This window comes from Amblyomma maculatum, chromosome 1, assembly GCF_055883805.1.
Source record: "Amblyomma maculatum isolate TAMU_Amacu chromosome 1, ASM5588380v1, whole genome shotgun sequence".
Taxonomy (NCBI): Eukaryota; Metazoa; Arthropoda; class Arachnida; order Ixodida; family Ixodidae; genus Amblyomma; species Amblyomma maculatum.
Window position 1 is genome coordinate 474,939,220 of NC_139344.1, and position 19,515 is coordinate 474,958,734.

A 19,515-nucleotide genomic window follows, 5' to 3' on the forward strand; every position below is an offset into this window, starting at 1 on the left:
ATGAGCGCCGCCGCCCAACTACGTTACCAGCACACTAAATCTATTTGCTTTGTGGTGCGCAGCAAACGGAAAGAAACCAAGGCACTTGAAAAATAGTATGTTCCACGTAAGTAAATATGGCCGATTAATGGACACGAATAGCTTACATGCTGGTAGGATAAGCTACCATAACAGGAGTTGGCCATGCACAGCATGCCTCTTGTCTTCTTGATCGCTATAACACGCGCGTTGTCGTCAAGTACATCTTCACACACTCACGCTTGCCACTTCCAATACGGTGGCCTGTGCTGAACGCTTGAGCGTTTTTCCTCTAGGCTTCGTTGGACGGCGCAAGAGGCGTTGCTGCCACAGGGGCTCAGTCACTTCCCGGCGACGTCGGTGAAGGTGCGAGGCGTGTCAAGAAGGCCGGAGGCTGGAGCAGGAGCCGTGACGATGGCAGAGTTCCGCTGCAGCGCCAAGTGTCGGCCAGCTCACGGCGCAGAGACTCCGAGATGTTCCTGTCGAAACCCATTTTACGATTTTATTCGTCCTCTCTAACTGAAAAAAAAACAAGGAAGGAGGGGAAGCCCGGACCAGCAAAAGCTTTGCCAGGCTTAAAGCCAATTAAAAATAAATATAAGGGAGCGAGATCTCGAGATAAAGCCAGGCGGTTAACTTGTCATCACCTGCTAATCTGCTTCCACTGGACGATATGATTTATCTCCATATAGGCCTGCCTGCGCCAGGTGCGCCCAACCTATCCCTTTCAAAGGTGGGTGCTTGTATATAAAAAAACAAGGGCAAACAATACAACCCACAAGGTACGTACAAAAGTTTCATACCCCTAAACAAAGGAAAGCAGCATGGCTTAAAACTTTATGCAGTCATGGAGTAAGCAAAGAAAACTAAACTCTAAAGGGTACTTTGAAAACAAAAGTGCGATAAGTCATTATAGCGTAGTGGATCGTAACAATAAAATAAAGCACCTCTATCTCACTCTCTTCTTTCATCCCACCATCCCAGCGCGATACAGGTGACCGCGGAGAACTGTGACAGATAATTTCACATATTAAATATACACACACACACACACACGCACGCACACACACACACACACACACATATATATATATATATATATATATATATATATATATATATATATATATATATATAGTCATATAGCGGTGACAAGGCCTAAACGTAGACAGTGACGTGATGGTACTGAAATTAACTCTTTATTGGGCTGACTTGCGCCCGCCGAAGGACTAAGCAACTCGGCGGCGGCAATAGCAACAAACGTGATCGTCGATCGTCGAACCAAGAATGCCCGTCGCACTTGCCAACGCTCAATTTAAAGGCTGCTCAGAACAATCTAGATAACGTCGCAAACTGCTACTAGCACAAGCTAGAACATTGTAGAAGCACACGCGAGAGATCGGAAACTTCGAGACAGATCTCGGCGCATCTTGTGCAACAATGAAACTGATAAAGGTGCTTCTCGCGACATCGAGCATTAACAAACAAAGAATACAGAACTGATACGCGATCCAGAATCAGAGTGATAAAGCCGCATGCCCGCAGCTGCTAAAAAACAACAAATACTGTTTTGTAGGTTTCGCGGCTTTACTCCCGCCTTAAAAAAACATCGCCTCGATGTTCCCAAATAAACAACGCAACTTAGAAACATTACGAAGTTTAAACATCACGGATTCTTTAACGAGCGTATTAAGGCATCAGAAGAACAACATTTACTATGTCTGGGCGCAGGCGTCGCTGTTGTAATGCTGTCGTACCGTCGGGAATGACTTTATAGTCGAGTTGTCCGACGCGGCAAAGGATTTTGAATGCCCCAAGTATCGACGCAGTAGCTTTTCACTTAGTCAACGGCGGCGAATTTAAGTCCAAACCCACACTTGGTCTCCTGGAATGTACTCTGCGTGGCGTCGTCGTAAGTTGTATCGTCGGGTGGCGGTGCGCTGTTGGTCTTTAATACGCAGAAGTGCGAGCCGTCGGACTTCCTCTGCACGCCACAGGTAGGCGGCGACGTCAAAGTAGTCCTCGTTGCTTACGTGCGGCAGCATTGCGTCGAGCGTCGTCGTGGGCTCCCTGCCGTACACAAGCTTGAACGGAGTCGCTCTGGTCGTCTCCTGGACTGCCCTGTTATACGCGAAGATCACGTACGGCAAGATGGCATCCCAGGTCTTGTGTTCAGCATTGACGTACATGGCGATCATGACCGCGATCGTTTTGTTCAGGCGCTCCGTAAGGCCACTGGTCTGGGGATGGTACGCAGCTGTTCGTCGATGGCTTGTATGACTGGATTCCAGGATGGCTTGCGTCAACTCTGCCGTAAACGCCGTTCCCCTGTCGGTGATGAGCACTTCTGTGGCGCCGTGAAGCAGAGAATGTTATCGACAAAATTTTGACTACTTCTGTCGGTATTCGTCGGTGAAGTTCGTGACGAGCACATGAGCTTGTCCATGACGGAAACGGACGATACCTCTTGCGACGCCACGTCGTCTATCTAGTAACGACTCTGAGTGTTTCGTTCAACAAACCCTTCCGTGATTTCGGCTTCTTTTGCATCCATAGGGACGATGGCGCTTGATTGGTGCGGTACGGTCAATTCTCCGTCGAGGACGTTGAGAGCAATGTGATGCGTCGAAGTTCTCGTAGCAGGTATGGCTTTGTCGGTCTAGAGCTTGATGAGTTTGGATCAAAGGTCGATGGTCGCTCGATGTCCATTCAAAAAATCCATGCCCAGAATCACGTCGCTGGAACAGTGTTGTAGGATGACGAAGGTGGTAGGGCAGGTACGTCCATTTACTGTAACCCTTGTGGTGCATCGCCACGACGGCGTAACAAAGTTATCACCAGCGGTGCGGATTAGCGGGCCATCTTGAGCTGGGCGGCGAAAGCTCCACTGATGACAGAGTAGTCGGCTCCGGTGTCCACTAGGGCGGTAACCGTGCGTCCCCCGACAGCAACCTCAAGGTCGCCTGTTCGTGTCCTAGTATTGCACGTTGGCTTCGGTGTTCGATCTCTGCTTCGTCTCGTGCTGAGGTCGCGGTCGGGGCACACCGTCTTCCCATCGCTGGGCGGCGATCTCAACTTGAAATCTGTTCGTGATCTGGTCGACGTTGTAGTGTTGTGGATCGGCGATTTAATGGCTGCATCGTCGTGACTCATCGTCGACGTTGGAGCATCTTCGTGTTTTCGGCGTGAAGCAACCTCACCTCGAACGGCTGCTCTATTTAGTTTCCTGTGTGCGGTCCTGGGGAACTTCCGCGCACACTGTCATTGTATTTACGGCCTGGCGACGCAAAGCGCACCTTGTACGGCAATGGTAACCTGAACCGACGGCTTGGCAGCGCAATCTCACTGCTACGCAGATAGTTGTCGTTTGCGTGCGGTCGTTCACATGAGCGTGGTCGTGGAGCGTCGACTACAAATCCGCGGAGACCGTTTCGTCGGTACGGGCAGTGGCGCAGACTGTGGCCAGCCTCACCACAGTGGAAGCATAATGGCCGGTTGTTCGCTGTCCTCCAGGCGTCGCACTTCCTTGGGCTTGGAGGTCATTGGTCGGCTTGGCGGGCGGGGGCCAAGGGGTGGCTTTCAGCAACAGGACGGTAGTGGTGAGGGCTTGGAAAGTCATCAGATCGGGATTCAGGGCGGCATAATGCAGCAGCATAGTTCATCGCTGTTGCCTCTTGTGCTGGAACTGCCGCAGCGGTCGCTTGAGGAACGCCCAGCGCCTGCTGGAATTCTTCACGGACGACGTCGGCGAGCGTCGCCACCTGGGCTTGTTGGGATGATGGCAGCAATCGGCGCAGCTCCTCTCGCACGATCTCCCGGATGAGGTCCGGAAGGTTCTCTCCGCTTGCAGATGCACTGGGGTTGGCTTTGAGTAGTAAGGTTGAAGTGGTCGCTCGTAGTGGCGCATCCGGGTGTCGAAAGTCTTCTCGATGGTAGACGCTTCCGTTTCAAGTTTCGCCACGGTTTTTGGCGGATTTCTGACAAGACCTATAAAAGCGACTCTTTAAAGCCTCGCATTAAAAATTTCACTTTCTCACCTTCGGTCATGTTAGGGTCGGCGCGGCAAAAGAGGCGCTTCATTTCCGCTACGTAAACCAGGATGGGCTCGTTTGGGAATTGAAGTCTTGATTGAAGGAGGGCTTGGGCTCTTTCCTTTCGGACGACGCTTGAAAAGGCAGTCAAAAACTCTTCTTGAAAATCTCCCAATCTTTCAAAGCTGCCTCATGATTTTCGAGCCATATTCGGGCAGATCCTGCAAGAGAAAAGTAGACTTGCCAGAGTTTCGTTTCGTCGTCCCAGGCGTTGAAAGTTGCCACGCGTTCGAACAGCTTGAGCCAATCTTCCGCATACTCGTCCGGTTGTCCATGGAGGCAAGGCGGCTGACGGGGTTGGACGAAATAGACCGGTGCAGTAGGCTGGGCAATTGTCAGCGTTTTAGCCTTCCGAGATCGAACGGGGTCCGGCAGCAGACCGTGTTCCGGTTGGAGCCCTTTAAGATGGGGGCTGGTTCATTTCTCTGGCCTGTTGGCTGATCCCCCAGGGTGCCAGGAACAGCGCAGGGGTCTTGGCTTGAAGGGAAGGGGTAAACCGGGAATCCTCCAGGGAAACGCTTTATTGGGCTCACTTGCACCCGCAAAAGGACTAAGCAACTCGGTGGCGGCGATAGCAACAAAGGTGCTCGTCGTCTAGATAACATCGAAAACTGCTACTAGCAGAACCGGGAGCACTGTAGCAATATACGCGAGTGATCTGAATCTTTAAGACAGATCACGGCGCATTTTGCGCGACAACGAAACTGATAAAGGTGCTTCTCACGACATCGTGCATTAGCAAACAAAGAATACGGAACTGATACGCGATCCAGAATCAGACTGATAAGGCCTCATACCGGCGGTTGCCAAAACAAGTTTCGTAGGTTTTGCGGCAATATACAATAAAATAAAATCTTGGCCACAGTGAATTGTAGTGAAAAACAAACACCAACGTATGAAACAATATATTGACATTTCAGCTGTGGAACAGCCTTCGTTAGAATGTCGGTACTCAAATGAAGTTACAGTATTTGTGGAAAGGTATACGGCAAGATACAAAAAATCGCACGGAAAATTGTGGACGCATCGAGCACGTGAACGAAAGACGATATGTTGATCACTGTAGGAGGTGATAGCGTTTTGGAGTTTTGTTTATCTTATAAATGCGGCGGCAGCAGATAAATGTACATACATAGAAGCATGCAAGTGCAAGTGGGAGGTATTCAGTAGGCATAGCACAAGTTTAAAGATCACCATGTATAATTGCTAGACAGCAAAATTAAAGAAGCGTGAGATTACACAAAAGAAAGCACGGCTCAATGAACAGCATAAATATTAGTATGCAAATCGATCACCACATCCTAAAAGAGAACGATATGCTCCACCAAAGCACAAAAAAGAATACGAAAGACACGCAAGCGCTGTATATATGCGAAAACAATGAACGAAAAACACCAATAACACAACATTCACAAGGGAACATATTTGGGTTTTCAAGTTGTAGGGATTGAACTTAATTTTCATGTTCTTTCATTTCAACCTGATCACAATGCTTTGAATTCGTAGATAAGAAACGACTCTCTAATTTCACGCTCATGATTGCTCTTATAACCGTATTCGAGTATAGTGGCTGAAATCTGGTCAAATGAATGACCGTGTAGCTGAACATGCTTTCATAGAGGCAGGTGCGGAAGCTATTGAACATGGGCTCTGTGATTATTAAAGCGTAATCTAAACGGGGTTTCAGTTCGTCCTACATATTGTTGGTTACATACGGTGTATTGCAGCAGATAAATAACGTTTGAAGTACCGCAGGTGAAGTCGCCGTGAATGTTTAAACTTTCACCCAATGCTATGGACGCTCTGTGATGTGGTCATGTGGAGACACACTTTACACTTGTCCTAATTACAAGTGTAATAAGGACAATCTGTTTTCGATTATGTTAGTATATCTCGTAGGTTTCTCGACCTTCTGTAAACTGCTCTCTGTGGCTCTACGAATATGTTCCTAAGGCGATCACTTTGAATGAGAATGTTTTGATGCTTTTTAAGGATTGCCAAAATGTTCGGAGCAGAAGCAGAATGAGTTAGGACAAGGTTACTATGCAAGAGCGGAGTTTTCGCTTTGTCTTTGGCAAGTAGAATTCTACGGTCTTGTGTATCAGCTCGCCCAATGGCGTCATCTATGAGCTTTGTTTAATGAGCGAGGTGCGAAACGTGGCACAGTTATGTTCGAAATCAGATTGCTTTGCTTAAAATCGTTTGCAACGAACTATACTTGACGTACGGGATACTGGGTTTAACGTGCTTGGCATGGCTACTATCGAAATGCAGATATTGCGGAGGGTCAGTCGGTTTCCGGTACACTGTTTTAGTTAAGCTGATCTCCTGAAGCGAAAATGTGAGGTCCCGAAAATTGATTGTATATCTAGAGTACGTGTGGGGGAAATGATATAGAAGGTTGTAAGTTGTTGAAATCGGATATGAATGATAGGAGCTCGGCTTCGCTATGGGATCAGATAAGAAATGTATCACTGTGAGGTTCTTTTCTTTAAATCTTCTGGCCACCTTATTCTATGGCTTATTCAGAAACAGCAATCTAAATAGACGACCAGACTGACCAAGCTAACCCACGAATACTTTTATGTGCAGACATGGACGGGACGAGAGTAGAACGAGCAAGTGGGACGATGGCAAAACACAAATTGTCAAAAAGTCACCAAGTTGTTGGATGGAGAAGCCGGTGCAGACGCTCCGGGTAGTCAGAGTTTTGAAGGGTCGGTGCAGTAGGGCCTCAGTAAGCCCAGCGGAAGGCTAGGCCACCGGACGGGGCCCAGTAGAGGCAAGAGGCCTCGAGTTGCCTTTCCACGGCCGATGCGTCAGGCCTCCCCGACGTTCCTGGGCTCAGCACGGCATCGAACGCTCGTGCCAGTGAAGAGCTGGCGGGAGTGGGGCTCAGCACGGCGCCGAACGCTCGTGCCAGTGAAGAGCTGGCGTTGTGGCACTCCCGGGCCCGACCACCGTTCCGAGTTTCGTGGACGACAGGAGAACAGGACAGGATACGGCCGGCAGGCCCCAGGTCTGGATCCCCGGGTCAGGCCTGGCAGAAGACGCACCGCTCCGAGCTCCTTGGACAGCCGATCGGCTCCGCTGCTCGCCTGTTCTCTCCTGCTCGTGCCTCGCGCTCCTCGGGCCAACCTTCACGTTTCCCTCCTCTTCTTTCTCCCAACGTCGTTTTCTTTCTTCGTCTTTGATCAAATTATCACATGTTCTTCACAAATGTGCCCCCCCCCCTTTGAGAAGTTTTTTTTTCGGGGAAAAAAAAACTTGGGGGCCATGACACTGATGCACTCTTTCGGAGGACGACCGCACACCACAACACTGCTGCACCCATCACTGCACTCCCCACAGAGTTTTCACACCATTGCTGTGTTCTGCTGAGAGTCTGAGCCACTCGCGCACACAAAAAAACATTCGTACTAATACAAGTAACATTAACACTCAACACTTGTCAGAAGAAATAAACTCTTAGAAACATACTATGAACAGCACGACGACACTCCCAGAAGCTTTGTATGAAATGTGCTCTAAGACGATATATCTCCGACGGCGTCGGAAGACAGCACAGAGATTAACATTGTCTCCCGTATCATTCTCGGTTCACCAGTTCACTCTGGGACCAAGGTTCTTCCCTGAACGTTGACAACGGAGTTTTCGACTCGACGTTATCAAGAACTACCAAGAATGAAGCTTGTAGGGCATTCACTGGCTGGCGCTCTTCGTAGATTTTTGTGTTAATGGACATGCGTCCTAATGGAGCGTTCCTCAGGTTTCCTTTCGGGACTGTCCTCTGACATACATCGCACGACCTCACAAATCGCTTAATGTCAGCTTGCACCCCTGGCCAGTAAAACTCATCAAGCACTCTTGCGGTAGTTTTTCTGACACCCTGGTGGCCGACAAGTGCTCTCCATGTGCCTGCACGAGGACCTGACGGCGCAAAACCTTCGGGACTACCGCTTGTTCAATTGTTTTTCCTGGACAAAGTTGATAGGTCCGGTACAAAATGCCGTTACTTAGATGAAAGGTGTAGGCCGTCTGCCCTTTTCCGTGATAGGTTTTCTTAAGCTTGCGACGACACACGCCTAAGCTGGCGTCCTCTTCTTGTTTCTTGCGAAAAACAGACCGAGATAAGTGGAGTACGGTTTGAGTGGCATCCAAATCAGTCCCTGAAACTTTCGCCGCCAGAACCTGGAAAGAAGCACTGGACCCATCATCACTGGCAGGTATGCTTCTCTGGCCCGTCAAGACTGTTGGAGCGTCGGCGAATGGGACGCTTGCACCCGGAACGTTGCCGATAATTACGTCATATAATGGCGTCGGCAGGCACCTAGCAATAGCTTTGCCAGTGAAGTATGGCGACTTGATAATAACATCCGCCTCAGGCGCTTCGATGTCAGAACCATCCGCTAAACGTAAATATGCTCGTTCACCGGTATATGCAGCCTCGGGCACCAAAGCCTGACGCACCACGATGCTATTAGAACCAGTGTCGCGCAGCACCGACACTGCTTGTCCGAACACTTCTCCATGCTCCACTAGCATGTTGTTAATAATCTGAGATGGACTAAGAGCCGAACCATTCCTTCGAACATCTAGGCATGTTCTTCCCAGCTGACGACCAGGGCGGGAATCTCGAGGGGACGTGCAGCAAGCAGACGTCTCCCGGTCATTTGAATTTCCGTATCGACACAACTGGGTTTCATGCCAAGATTTGCGACATAATGTGCAATATGGGGGCTTCGGTTTTGTACGGCAATCCGCCGACCTATGTCCGGTCTCTTCACAGATGAAGCATCGAATTCTCGTCTTTGGGTTTGGGGCTGCGTCCTGCTGTTTCGCAGAATTCTGCTCAGCTCTATCCTTGAAAATCGCGAGGTTATTCTGTCGCTGAGCCTCAAGAAAGTGATCGGCGGCCTCAGCAGTCTTGTCAACCGTTTTACAATCACGTTCTCGCAAGAAGAGAACTAAACGATCGTGACAGCTGTTTAAAAACTGCTCCACCACTATCATGTCCCGAACCACTTCAAACGTGCGACCTTGTCCTCGCATCTCAACCCAGCGGTCAAAAAAACTCAACAGCCTTGTGGTGTACTGGGAAGCTGTCTCACCATCTTGCGGCTTGCTTCCACGAAACTTCTCTCTGTAGCCCTCAGCCGTGAACCGAAACCTCCGAAGTAAGGCAAGTTTCGCTACATCGTAATTGACTGAGTCCTCAGGAGAGAGTCGTCCAAAGACTCTGAGAGCTTCTCCGCCGAGGCACAGACTCAAAGCCGCGGCCCAGTTCTCTTTCGGCCAGCCTTGGCCAATGGCGACATGTTCAAAACGCTTCAAATACGCGTCCAAATCGTCCCCTTCCTCATTAAACAGTGGAATCAATCCATGAGGACTAATGGGGAAAGATGGAGCTGGTACGGTACCGTGCTCAGCGCTTCCAGCACTAGGGGCGTTTTCTCCCAATTCTGCAAGTCGTATTCGTAGCTGCAAATTCTGGTTTTCTTGCTCCAAGCGCTGCTTTGCTTTTTCATGTTCTGCAGCTTTCGCTTCACGTTCTGCAGCTCTCTCTTCGCGTTCTGCAGCTTTGTCTTCCCTTGCCTTTTGCAATTCTTTCTCCACCCACTCGTGCAACTCGACTCCCTGCAAACCTATACGTTCCCCTACCGCGAGCAACTCTGGTGCACTCATTTTTCTCCAATCTGTAGCCGCGGGAAAATGTTGCTTGGCCGGCCTGGTCCTGCCGTGGGCGCCAAAATTGTGAGGTTCTTTTCTTTAAATCTTTTGGCCGCCTTATTCTGTGGCTTATTCAGAAACAGCAATCTAAATAGACGACCAGACTGGCCAACCAACGAGCAAGTGGGACGATGGCAAAACACAAATTGTCAAAAAGTCACCAAGTTGTTGGATGGAGAAGCCGGTGCAGACGCTCCGGGTAGTCAGAGTTTTGAAGGGTTGGTGCAGTAGGGCCTCAGTAAGCCCAGCGGAAGGCTAGGCCACCGGACGGGGCCCAGTAGAGGCAAGAGGTCTCGAGTTGCCTTTCCACGGCCGATGCGTCAGGCCTCCCCGACGTGCCTGGGCTCACCACGGCGCCGAACGCTCGTGCCAGTGAAGAGCTGGCGCTGTGGCACTCCCGGGCCCGACCACCGTTCCGAGTTTCGTGGACGACAGGAGAACAGGACAGGATACGGCCGGCAGGCCCCAGGTCTGGATCCCCGGGTCAGGCCTGGCAGAAGACGCACCGCTCCGAGCTCCTTAGACAGCCGATCGGCTCCGCTGCTCGCCTGTTCTCTCCTGCTCGTGCCTCGCGCTCCTCGGGCCAACCTTCACGTTTCCCTCCTCTTCTTTCTCCAAACGTCGTTTTCTTTCTTCGTCTTTGAACAAATTATCACATGTTCTTCACAATCATCAATCTAGCGTTTGTACTAAAAAGGTACTTAAAATCGGCTTGGAAGATATTTGTTCTCCAGCATGGCCATAAATATGTTTGCGTGATCAGATACTATTTTTGTACCCACTGATCTGGATATAATGGTCTCCTTCAAACTCTAAATTACTAAGCTCTAATATAAGTTGGTGTAGGGTGGCCAAAGTGCTACTGTCGATCATCTTTTCAATGCAAGCTTCATTGTAGGCAGTCACAATGGCGCGTATACCATCTGCATGCGGGACGTTTGCGTAAAGTGAAGTGACGTCGAGCGTGACATGAGGAATCATGAGGAATGGTGAGATCAATGATGTCAGTCAAGAAGTTAGTAGTGTCCTTTATGCTAGACGAAAATGTGGGCGGAATGCTATTAATGAGCGCGTCGACGTAACGAGACAGATTTTCTGTAACTGTGCCGATACACGAAAAAATGGGTAAACCTGGAATGTTTTCTTTGTGAAGTTTTGGTAACACATAGAATCTACCGGCCAACGGGCTGAGTGGAATGGAGCGAAAGACATTTTCTGTAATCTTGTTATCCTTATGAAGCTCCTGCAATGCGTTTACCAGAATATATTTGAACTGATCTGTGGGGTCACAGTATACAAGATGAGAAAAGATGTCGTCTGCCAGCTGCCTGTGTTCCTCTAAGAAGTGATCACATTTATTCATTACAACCACAGCACCACCCTTGTCAGCCGGCTTAATGATTATTTGTTTTCTAGGAACTAACTCTTCCATTGCGTTTGCCTCTCGGACTGAGAGGTTTCGATTGAAATAAACCTGTTTATTATACACTTCTAAGACATCTTTTTATACAGAACTAATGTACAACTCTAGACAGTTGTTCAGTTGCGTTGGAGGAGCCCAGTGTTTGTAAGACGGCAACGTGTTGCGCGAGGTGACAGGACGAAGCGCCACGAGGCGCTTCGTCCTGTCGCCTACTTATGTGTCTTGTCTGTTTTTACGCGCCTTAAAACTGTTTAATTATGAACAGTAACCAACTAGCCCAACAGAAAGTGCTTTTAGACTAATACCCGGAAATGATCGTGACACCTCATTTGGTCATGACGTCATGTCTAGTGATGATGTCACCTTCTTTTGCCGAAATGAAATCCCGTCTCAATGCCAGATTTGATGCCCTGCTTAGGACAGCGATAGAACGCCTCATCGCTCAAGTCATGGCGGCTATCCCCTCTATGCTCACTCAACACGTCGCGAAAAACCCCCGTCTTTCTTGTAAAGCCGGTCCCCTAAATGACGTATCTGGTCGGCCATCAAAATTTGTTCCGCCGAGTCATTGACCTCAACGATGGCGACGACAGCTGCCCTCCTCCAGGCGCTGAGCTTCAGGCCCTGAACACGGTAGTTCTGTTTCCTGGACACTGACTCGGAGGCAACCGCACTTGCACCTTCCACCCCTAAACCTGAGCATGGCGGGACACCCTCGGTGTAGGCGCTCCCTTCCTTCCAAATCGGCTTCTCTCCTTACATTTACTGAATGGATCTGTCGACGGCTTCGCTCCCGTTCCAAGCGGGCAGACTTCCGTCTTTTCCTTTCAGCTTTCGAGCATTTGCCAGCTGTGGTCGCCCTCCAAGAGCCAGGGAGGCGCCACACTACGTCCCAGCAGGACTCCTCGACTTGTCTATGCGTCCATAGAAATTATACAGCCAACGAGGTCGACTTAGATCTGGAACTTGAATGCTCCTATGTAATGGTAACCTTCCTCCCGCTCCGCAAGTAGCACCTACCGTTACACACACTCAATGTATACAGCAGTCCGTAACTGCCGAATGTTTTATTCGCGGACCGTTTTAGCCGCACGCTGAAAGTTGCGGGTCGGGACCCCCTCCTGATTGTGGGCGATTTCAACGCTCCCAGTCGAGTGCGGGGCTACCGTCGTGAAGAGAAGCGGGGACGCAAGTTGGCGGAGCATGCGTCAACGCTGGGCCGCACTCTCCACACTGACACAGTCCACCCAACTCGTATAGGCAACTCCGTGACTCGAGATACGTGTCCGGAATTGACCTTCACCCTCAAAATTCAGTATGCAGACTGGTTAAACGCCAAGGAAACACTCGACAGCGACCACTGCTTCCTTAACACCACGATTTTGACCCGTCCTTTCGCGCGACCCACAACACAAGCCCGACATCCAGATTAGACCAAGTTCCGGCAAAACAATAACACTGAGACACCCATACATGAGCAAGGCTACCAGTCTTGGTCCAAACAATATTCTCCAGGCTTCGCTCCTCCAAAACTCAAATTGAGCTCTCGGAGGCGGTCTCGGATGTCAACTCCCTCCTCCACCTCTGGGAGGCACGGCATGGCCTTATCCGTCGGTGGCGCCGGCATAAGCACAACCAGAATCTTAAAGCTCGCATCGCCGAGCTCGCCCAGCGAGCGGCTGAGTATACGGCCGAACTTGTCGACTCCAACTCCGCGCAGCAGATGTCTAGTCAGAACACCTGGCGACTCTTCCGCGCCCTTATTGACCCAACGCAAACACGCACGGAAACTGAAAAGCACCTCCAAAAAGCAATACACAGCTTTCAGGGAAACGTAACTCAGTTGGCGCACAAGCTACGAGACCAGTATTTGTTCACCACCCAGGACCCCCGCGGGTCGGCGTACTCTTATGCGGGATCTGAGAACGTTGAGCTGAATCAATCGTTCCTGCTCCACGACCTGAGGGCGGCCCTGGCGAAAATGAAACGTTGCACTTCTCCGTGTCGTGAAAAAATTACAAATTGTTAGCCAACCTCCCCGACGCGGCATACGTATCTTTATTGGATTACATTAACTGAATATGACTTGGGGAAGTGCCACTCCTCATCGAATGGAGGACCGCTCTGGTCACCTTCATTCCTAAAGCTGGCAAGGCCATAAACACGGACAACCTTCGTCCCATCTCTCTCATGTCCTGCGTAGTCAAACTCATGAAGACGATGGTACGCGACAGGTTTTCCGAGTTCATAGAATACCAACACATTATCGCGGACACCCTGTTCGGGTTTCGCCATACAGATCTACACTGAATGTCTTACTAAAACTCAGTAGGGCTTTCCTCAACTCCGTCGAATACCCCCACAATGACAAGGTTGTAGTCGCCTAGGATTTGAAGGAAGCATTTCACAACGTCACCCACGAACGCAAGATGCATCGAAGAGTGACAGTGAATGAACGTACTTATCTTACGAGCTTCGCGGTGAGAAATTATTCTGGGTATGGATTTTCTCAGTGAACATCGAGCGGTCATCGACCTTCATCAAAGCTCATCAAGCTTTCGACGTAAAACGTCGTACCTACTACGACAATTTCGACGCAATCTGCCGCTCTGAATATCCTGCCCAAAGAATTGACCGTGCTGCCCCGATTAAGCATCTAGTCAGCGTAGGTAGCGCAGACATCTAAACCGTTGAAGGAAACACCCAGTTGCTCTTAGAACGAGGTCTCGGCATCACAAGAGGCAACGCCAAGTTCCGCGCAGGACAAGCTAAAGTGCTGGTGATGAACTTCATCGAAGAATACCGGCACCCTAACCGGAGCAAGACGATCGCTTTCCCCGACGCATTAGCAGACAACCGAGATGTCTTCGCCCTACCCGATCAGTTCAAAGACGATGCAACCAACCAAGGAAATCTCCAGACATTTGACGTGTCAACGCAGCATTAGCCAGGGGCAGGCAAGACCAAATTCGCAGTCTTTTTAAAAGCACAGCAAGTGCTTTTCGTCAAAGTCGAAGGTGCGACAAACTCCATTGGCAAACCACTGCGCTAACACAAACGAACACGCCCGGCCTCTTCGTACGAACACGCCCGGCCTTATCGACCATCGCCGCGAGAATGTGAAGCATGTGAAGCACTCTGGCGGTCACCCACTCGTGTGACCGCCAGAAGTGAAACGCTCATTGATCTGTGTTTTACTAGCCGTTTAAAAGATGTCTTTGCATCTGTCCTAGCAACTGGCATTAGTGACCACATGTCTTTTTTCTGTTTCCACCCTATTGAAAATAATGGTCGGAAACCTCCAACTCTTCTTCATCGAGGACACATTAGCGAAGACGGAATGATTCTTTTCGCTAGCATGCTGTCAAATACAGATTGGAGGGAAGTCTTAAGCATTCAAAATACCAGTGATGCATACAATGCTTTTCTTGACAAAGTAATGTAATCAGACTTTAAATGTCGCAAAACTAGGAAGCCGTGGATTACAAGGAAATTCTTGGGAAGAGTCAATAATCGAGACAGGTTATTTCAGGAATTTATCAAGACTAAAGATGGAAGTAAACTTCTGCACTATGAGAAGATCAGAAACAAGCTAAACACTGATCTGAAGAAAGCCCGTACACAGTATTAGGCTAAGAAGTTTACGACAGCTTACAGCTGCCCTGAAAAAGCTTGGCCTCTAATGAAATCCCTTTTTGTTTCGTAAACTTCACATACTGCCTCAAAAAAAAAAACTCGTAATTGATGACATTGCTTATTCAGTCTCTACATCGGCTGAACAATGCAACACATTTTCCAGCGTCGGGCACTGCACATAGTTGCGATAGCGGACGCTCTGAATTGTATTTTGGTGATCGGTTGTGAGTTTCAATATTGTTATCCCGATTACGCCTTTTGAAGTTGAATCAGTGCTGAAAGGTCTCAAGGACCGCTGTGCAAGCGTGTACGATCAAATAGCAGTTCATCAAGTGAACGCAGTGGCTTCCCTGCTAAGCTTACCTCTTTCACACAATTGTATCTTGCGTGATGGCTTGTTTCCTGAAACACTAAAAATTGCCCGCGTCTGTGTGGTACACAAGGACACAAGAACAATGACATTTTCGGGAACTACCGTCCTATTTCCATATTTCTGCTTCGGAGCACGTAATCAGCCGTAGAGTCGGTAGTTTCTTATTAAGCAAGGCCATCATCAAACCTCAGCAATACGGGTTCTAAAAAAGTAAATAAGTACACTCTGGTTTGTTAAACATAAAAGAAAAAATAATTTCAACATTGAAAATAAACTAGACATTTCGCATAGTCCTAGATTTTATAACGGCTTTCGACTTTATAAAGCATGACATCTTTTTCCATAAACTAGAAAGACACGGTGTTCGTGGAACATTTGCACGTTTAATCAAGAGCTATTTGCAGAATCGGCTCCAGCACGTTGGGATTTGTAACGTTAAATCAAGTTTGCAAATTATAAATGTGGTGTCCTACAGGGTTCAATTTTAGGGTCATTACTGTTCCTCTCTATATAGACGATATTGTAACGATACCGCAGACACCTTACAATATTTTGTACGCTGATGAAACAAATGTATTCTTTAGTGGTCACGATCTTGTGAAAGTAATGAATACGGCAAATCCTGCCGACATGGTTATCTTCAAATAAATTAGCGCTTAATTTAGAATAAAAACAATTATGGAATATCTCGGGCGAGGAATAAGTTAGCTTGCAATATCATAAAGTTAACATTTCAGGGCCTTCAATTTAATAGAGTGGATGTACACAATTTCCTAGGAATGTATTTTCATGTTAATGCCGAAAGTTGGGCGAGTTGGTGAACGTTCATGATTGAAAATAGCGCAAAAAGTACACGAAGGACGGAAGGACGACACGGACAAGCGCTAATTCGCAACTGTGGTTTATTGCGGAAGCACGCAATAAATACAGGTCACTTGAAAACAAAAAGAGAGAGAGAGAAGCAGCCTGCTATATTGGAAGCTAGGTCACAACATAGGCAGTGTACACACAGTAACACGTGCCACTCACTCCTAGGGAAGGAAGAAAGAAAAGGGAAGATACACCTAAGTAGATAAGTAAAGTCAAGGTAAATTAAAGGCTAAGAAATCAAATTCGCAATCTACCAAGTTAACCGACGGCTCACTGACAACACATTTTGACATTTTTTAATATGGTAAGCCTCCATAATTTCACGAACTAGCTTCCTTCTCCCTTCCCCAGCAGTGAGTGGCACGTGTTAGTGTGTGTTACTGCATTTGTTATGACCTAGCTTCCCATATAGGAGGCTGCTTCTCTCTCTGTTTTTTTTTTTCAAGTCACCTGTATGTATTGCGTGCTTCAGCAATAAACCCCAGTTGCGAGTTAGCGCTTGTCCGTGTCGCCCTTCCGTCCTTCGTGTACGTTTTGCGCTATTTTCCATCATGAATGTAGTTTCATGAACATCTGAGCGGGACACATCAAGTATCAAAACTGCGGATAAATGTTTCAAGAAGGCTTCTTCTCCTCAACAGGTTAAGGTTTATATTGCCAGCTTGGTTTAAACACAAACTCTATTACGCAATGATTTTCTCCCGCCTATACTACTGCATACTAGTATGGGACAGCACTGGTGAGGGCCACATAGAAAAACTGTATCTGCTGCAAACAAATCGCGACATGAACATGCATTCCTGTTGTTTTTAAAATAACAGCGTATTACTCATCACTTATGTATTTCAGCAGAGCCTGGCAAATATGTGTCCCCAAATGCAAGCTCTGCGGTGAGCAACACCCCACCGGGGACCGCGTCTGCAAAGCCAAATAGAAAGTTCCATACGTCGTGCGGCGACGGAGATGGGAACGCCGTAACGCCGAAAAACAGCAAAAGCACGCAGTCGAACTCAGTAACGCCGAAGAACATCACAAGCAAGCACTCGACTCAAGCTCGTTTCCACGTCTCGGACGCTCTCACTCGCGCAGTGCTTCCCGTACCGGATCCCGAAGAGCGTCGCGCAGCGCGTCGCGTAGCGCGTCGCGTGGCCGTGACTCATCTCACAGGAACAAACGCGACGCTAAGCGTTCGCGCTCCCGTGACAGAATCAGTTGGGCGGACGCAGCGAAGGGCGACGTCAAAAGCAGCAACGCAAGCTCTAACAGCGCCACTATACTGGCCCGAAGCACACAGAGCAGCTGGCAGGAATGGACTACCAGCCCCTACTACAACACTCGAAAAACTCCGTGTCGTCAACGCGACGCTGTTGGAAACCACGCGCCGGCTTACCCAAGAGCTAGCCGACGTCAAGAAAGAAATACAAGCACGGCGATATCAGCCAACCATTGGCCCAGCTCAGTCACCCGAGACACTTACACCCTCCGTTATTCCTGAGAACACCGATACGCCATCACATCAAGGTGGTACACAATCAATGGACATATCACAAGAAGAGCCCGAAGGGGAGAAAACCACTCACCCAACCCCCAAGAAACGAGCGCGCACCTCATCACGACATCATAAGGACCTAACCCAATTGGAAACTCAGCTCTAAACCAAAATTGAAGCGCTCACCAACACCTACGCCGACACGGCTGTCGTCCCTGACCAACGCCTGGCGCGGCTGGAGGAACTAATCACCACGTCCTACGGAACCATACAGGAGCGCTTCGACTTCATTGAACAAACCCTCAAGCCCATAGTATGCAGCCCCATCTTTGCTGCGCAATTCGCAAACCACCCATATCTCCAAAAACAGACGCAAGCCTCAACTCCATCACAACCATGTCCCAGCCCCAAGCCACAATAGGATCGCTACCGGGCCTTACGGTCTGGCAGTGGAACTGCTACAGTTACAACAACAAGAGAGCAGTGCTGCAAACAACACATCACCACGGTAACCAAGAAACCTGACATCATTCTGCTGCAAGAAACGGTGACGGCGAACCCAACCCTCGCTGGGTATCGCGCTCACGTTAGCCCACCGGAGGGACGAGGCATCTGCACATTCGTCCGCAAAGGGCTCACTTTCATTGAAAATCAGCTCAGACACGGCCGCAGCAGGGTGGAATACACCTTCACTGAAATCATTCCAAGCAAACAACGGAAAAACAGCCTGTTCATAGCTAACATATACAGTAACCCCAAGCACCAAACACAGAAATTCAAGACCCTGCTACACACAGCCAGCACCCAAGCCAAAGACAACACTTTGCTGATTGGAGGAGACTTTAACGCCTCCCATCGAGCGTGGGGTTACGTGAAAGACACGGCAAAGGGACGGTACCTACAACAGGATACCCTGGACCACGACTGTACCCTGATCACGGATCCCAATCATCCTACCCGAATCGGCAATTCCGTAGCACGAGACACCACACCAGACCTTACATTCATCAAGAACGACCACACTGGCAAAGTAACATGGCGCAACACTGGCGTTGACCTGGGCAGTGACCACTACATCCTTGAAATTACTATTCCCAGTCAATTCCGGAGCAACACCATTGCACACAAATGGACGGACTGGGACGGTTTCCATAAGGGACGACCAACCACACCGCAAGACATCACAGACATTGAAACCTGGTCGGCAGAGCTCCGCGACGCAGTGCACTCGGCCACCAAGACCATTGAAACAGATGAGGACATCATAGCTATGGACAGTCGTCTGGCTCATCTCATCGAGGCCAAACGTTCGATACAGGCGCGCTGGAAGCGGCAACGGCTGAATCGCAAGTTGAGAAAAAGGTGGACGACTTAAACAGGGCCATTCAACATCACTGCAAGATCCTGTGCCGTCAGCAGTGGAACGAAGTGTGCAACCGAGCTGACGGGCAACTACATCGTGGTTGCACATGGAACCTATTTCGGTACCTTCTAAACGAAACTAAGACCAAGTCACACCAGCGCGATCGCCTGGCCTGCCTCATACACACCGCCAGACAACAACAAGGAAGGAAAAGGAGTAGTTACCAAGGCCCTGGAAGCCAAGTATCTGCCACACACGCAAACGGAAACCCACCCGCCATACGTGGGGCTGCCGAACGCGTGGCTCGACCGAGACATTACCATGTCAGAGGTACGGGCAGCGCTGCACGAGCTCAACACCCGCTCAGCAGCCGGCCCCAATCTTATTACCAACAAGATGCTACGCAACCTCGACTATGCATCGATCGAGGCCCTAACCCGCTACTACAACGAATGCTGGTGTTCGGGAAAGCTCCTTCGACAGTGGAAAACGGCAAGAACCATCCTAATCCCGAAACCGGGC

At 49.1% G+C, this 19,515-nt stretch overlaps 1 protein-coding gene across 1 annotated transcript in view; it reads right to left on the reverse strand.

Moving 5' to 3' along the window:
- Positions 1-355: 355 nt before the first annotated feature.
- Positions 356-19,515, reverse strand: part of LOC146210014 (uncharacterized) — a 212,806-nt gene continuing 193,646 nt past the window's right edge. Inside the window, exon 5 of the mRNA XM_084581592.1 lies at positions 356-497. Coding sequence (XP_084437718.1) covers positions 356-497 — 142 coding nt within the window. The remainder of the gene's footprint in view (positions 498-19,515) is intronic.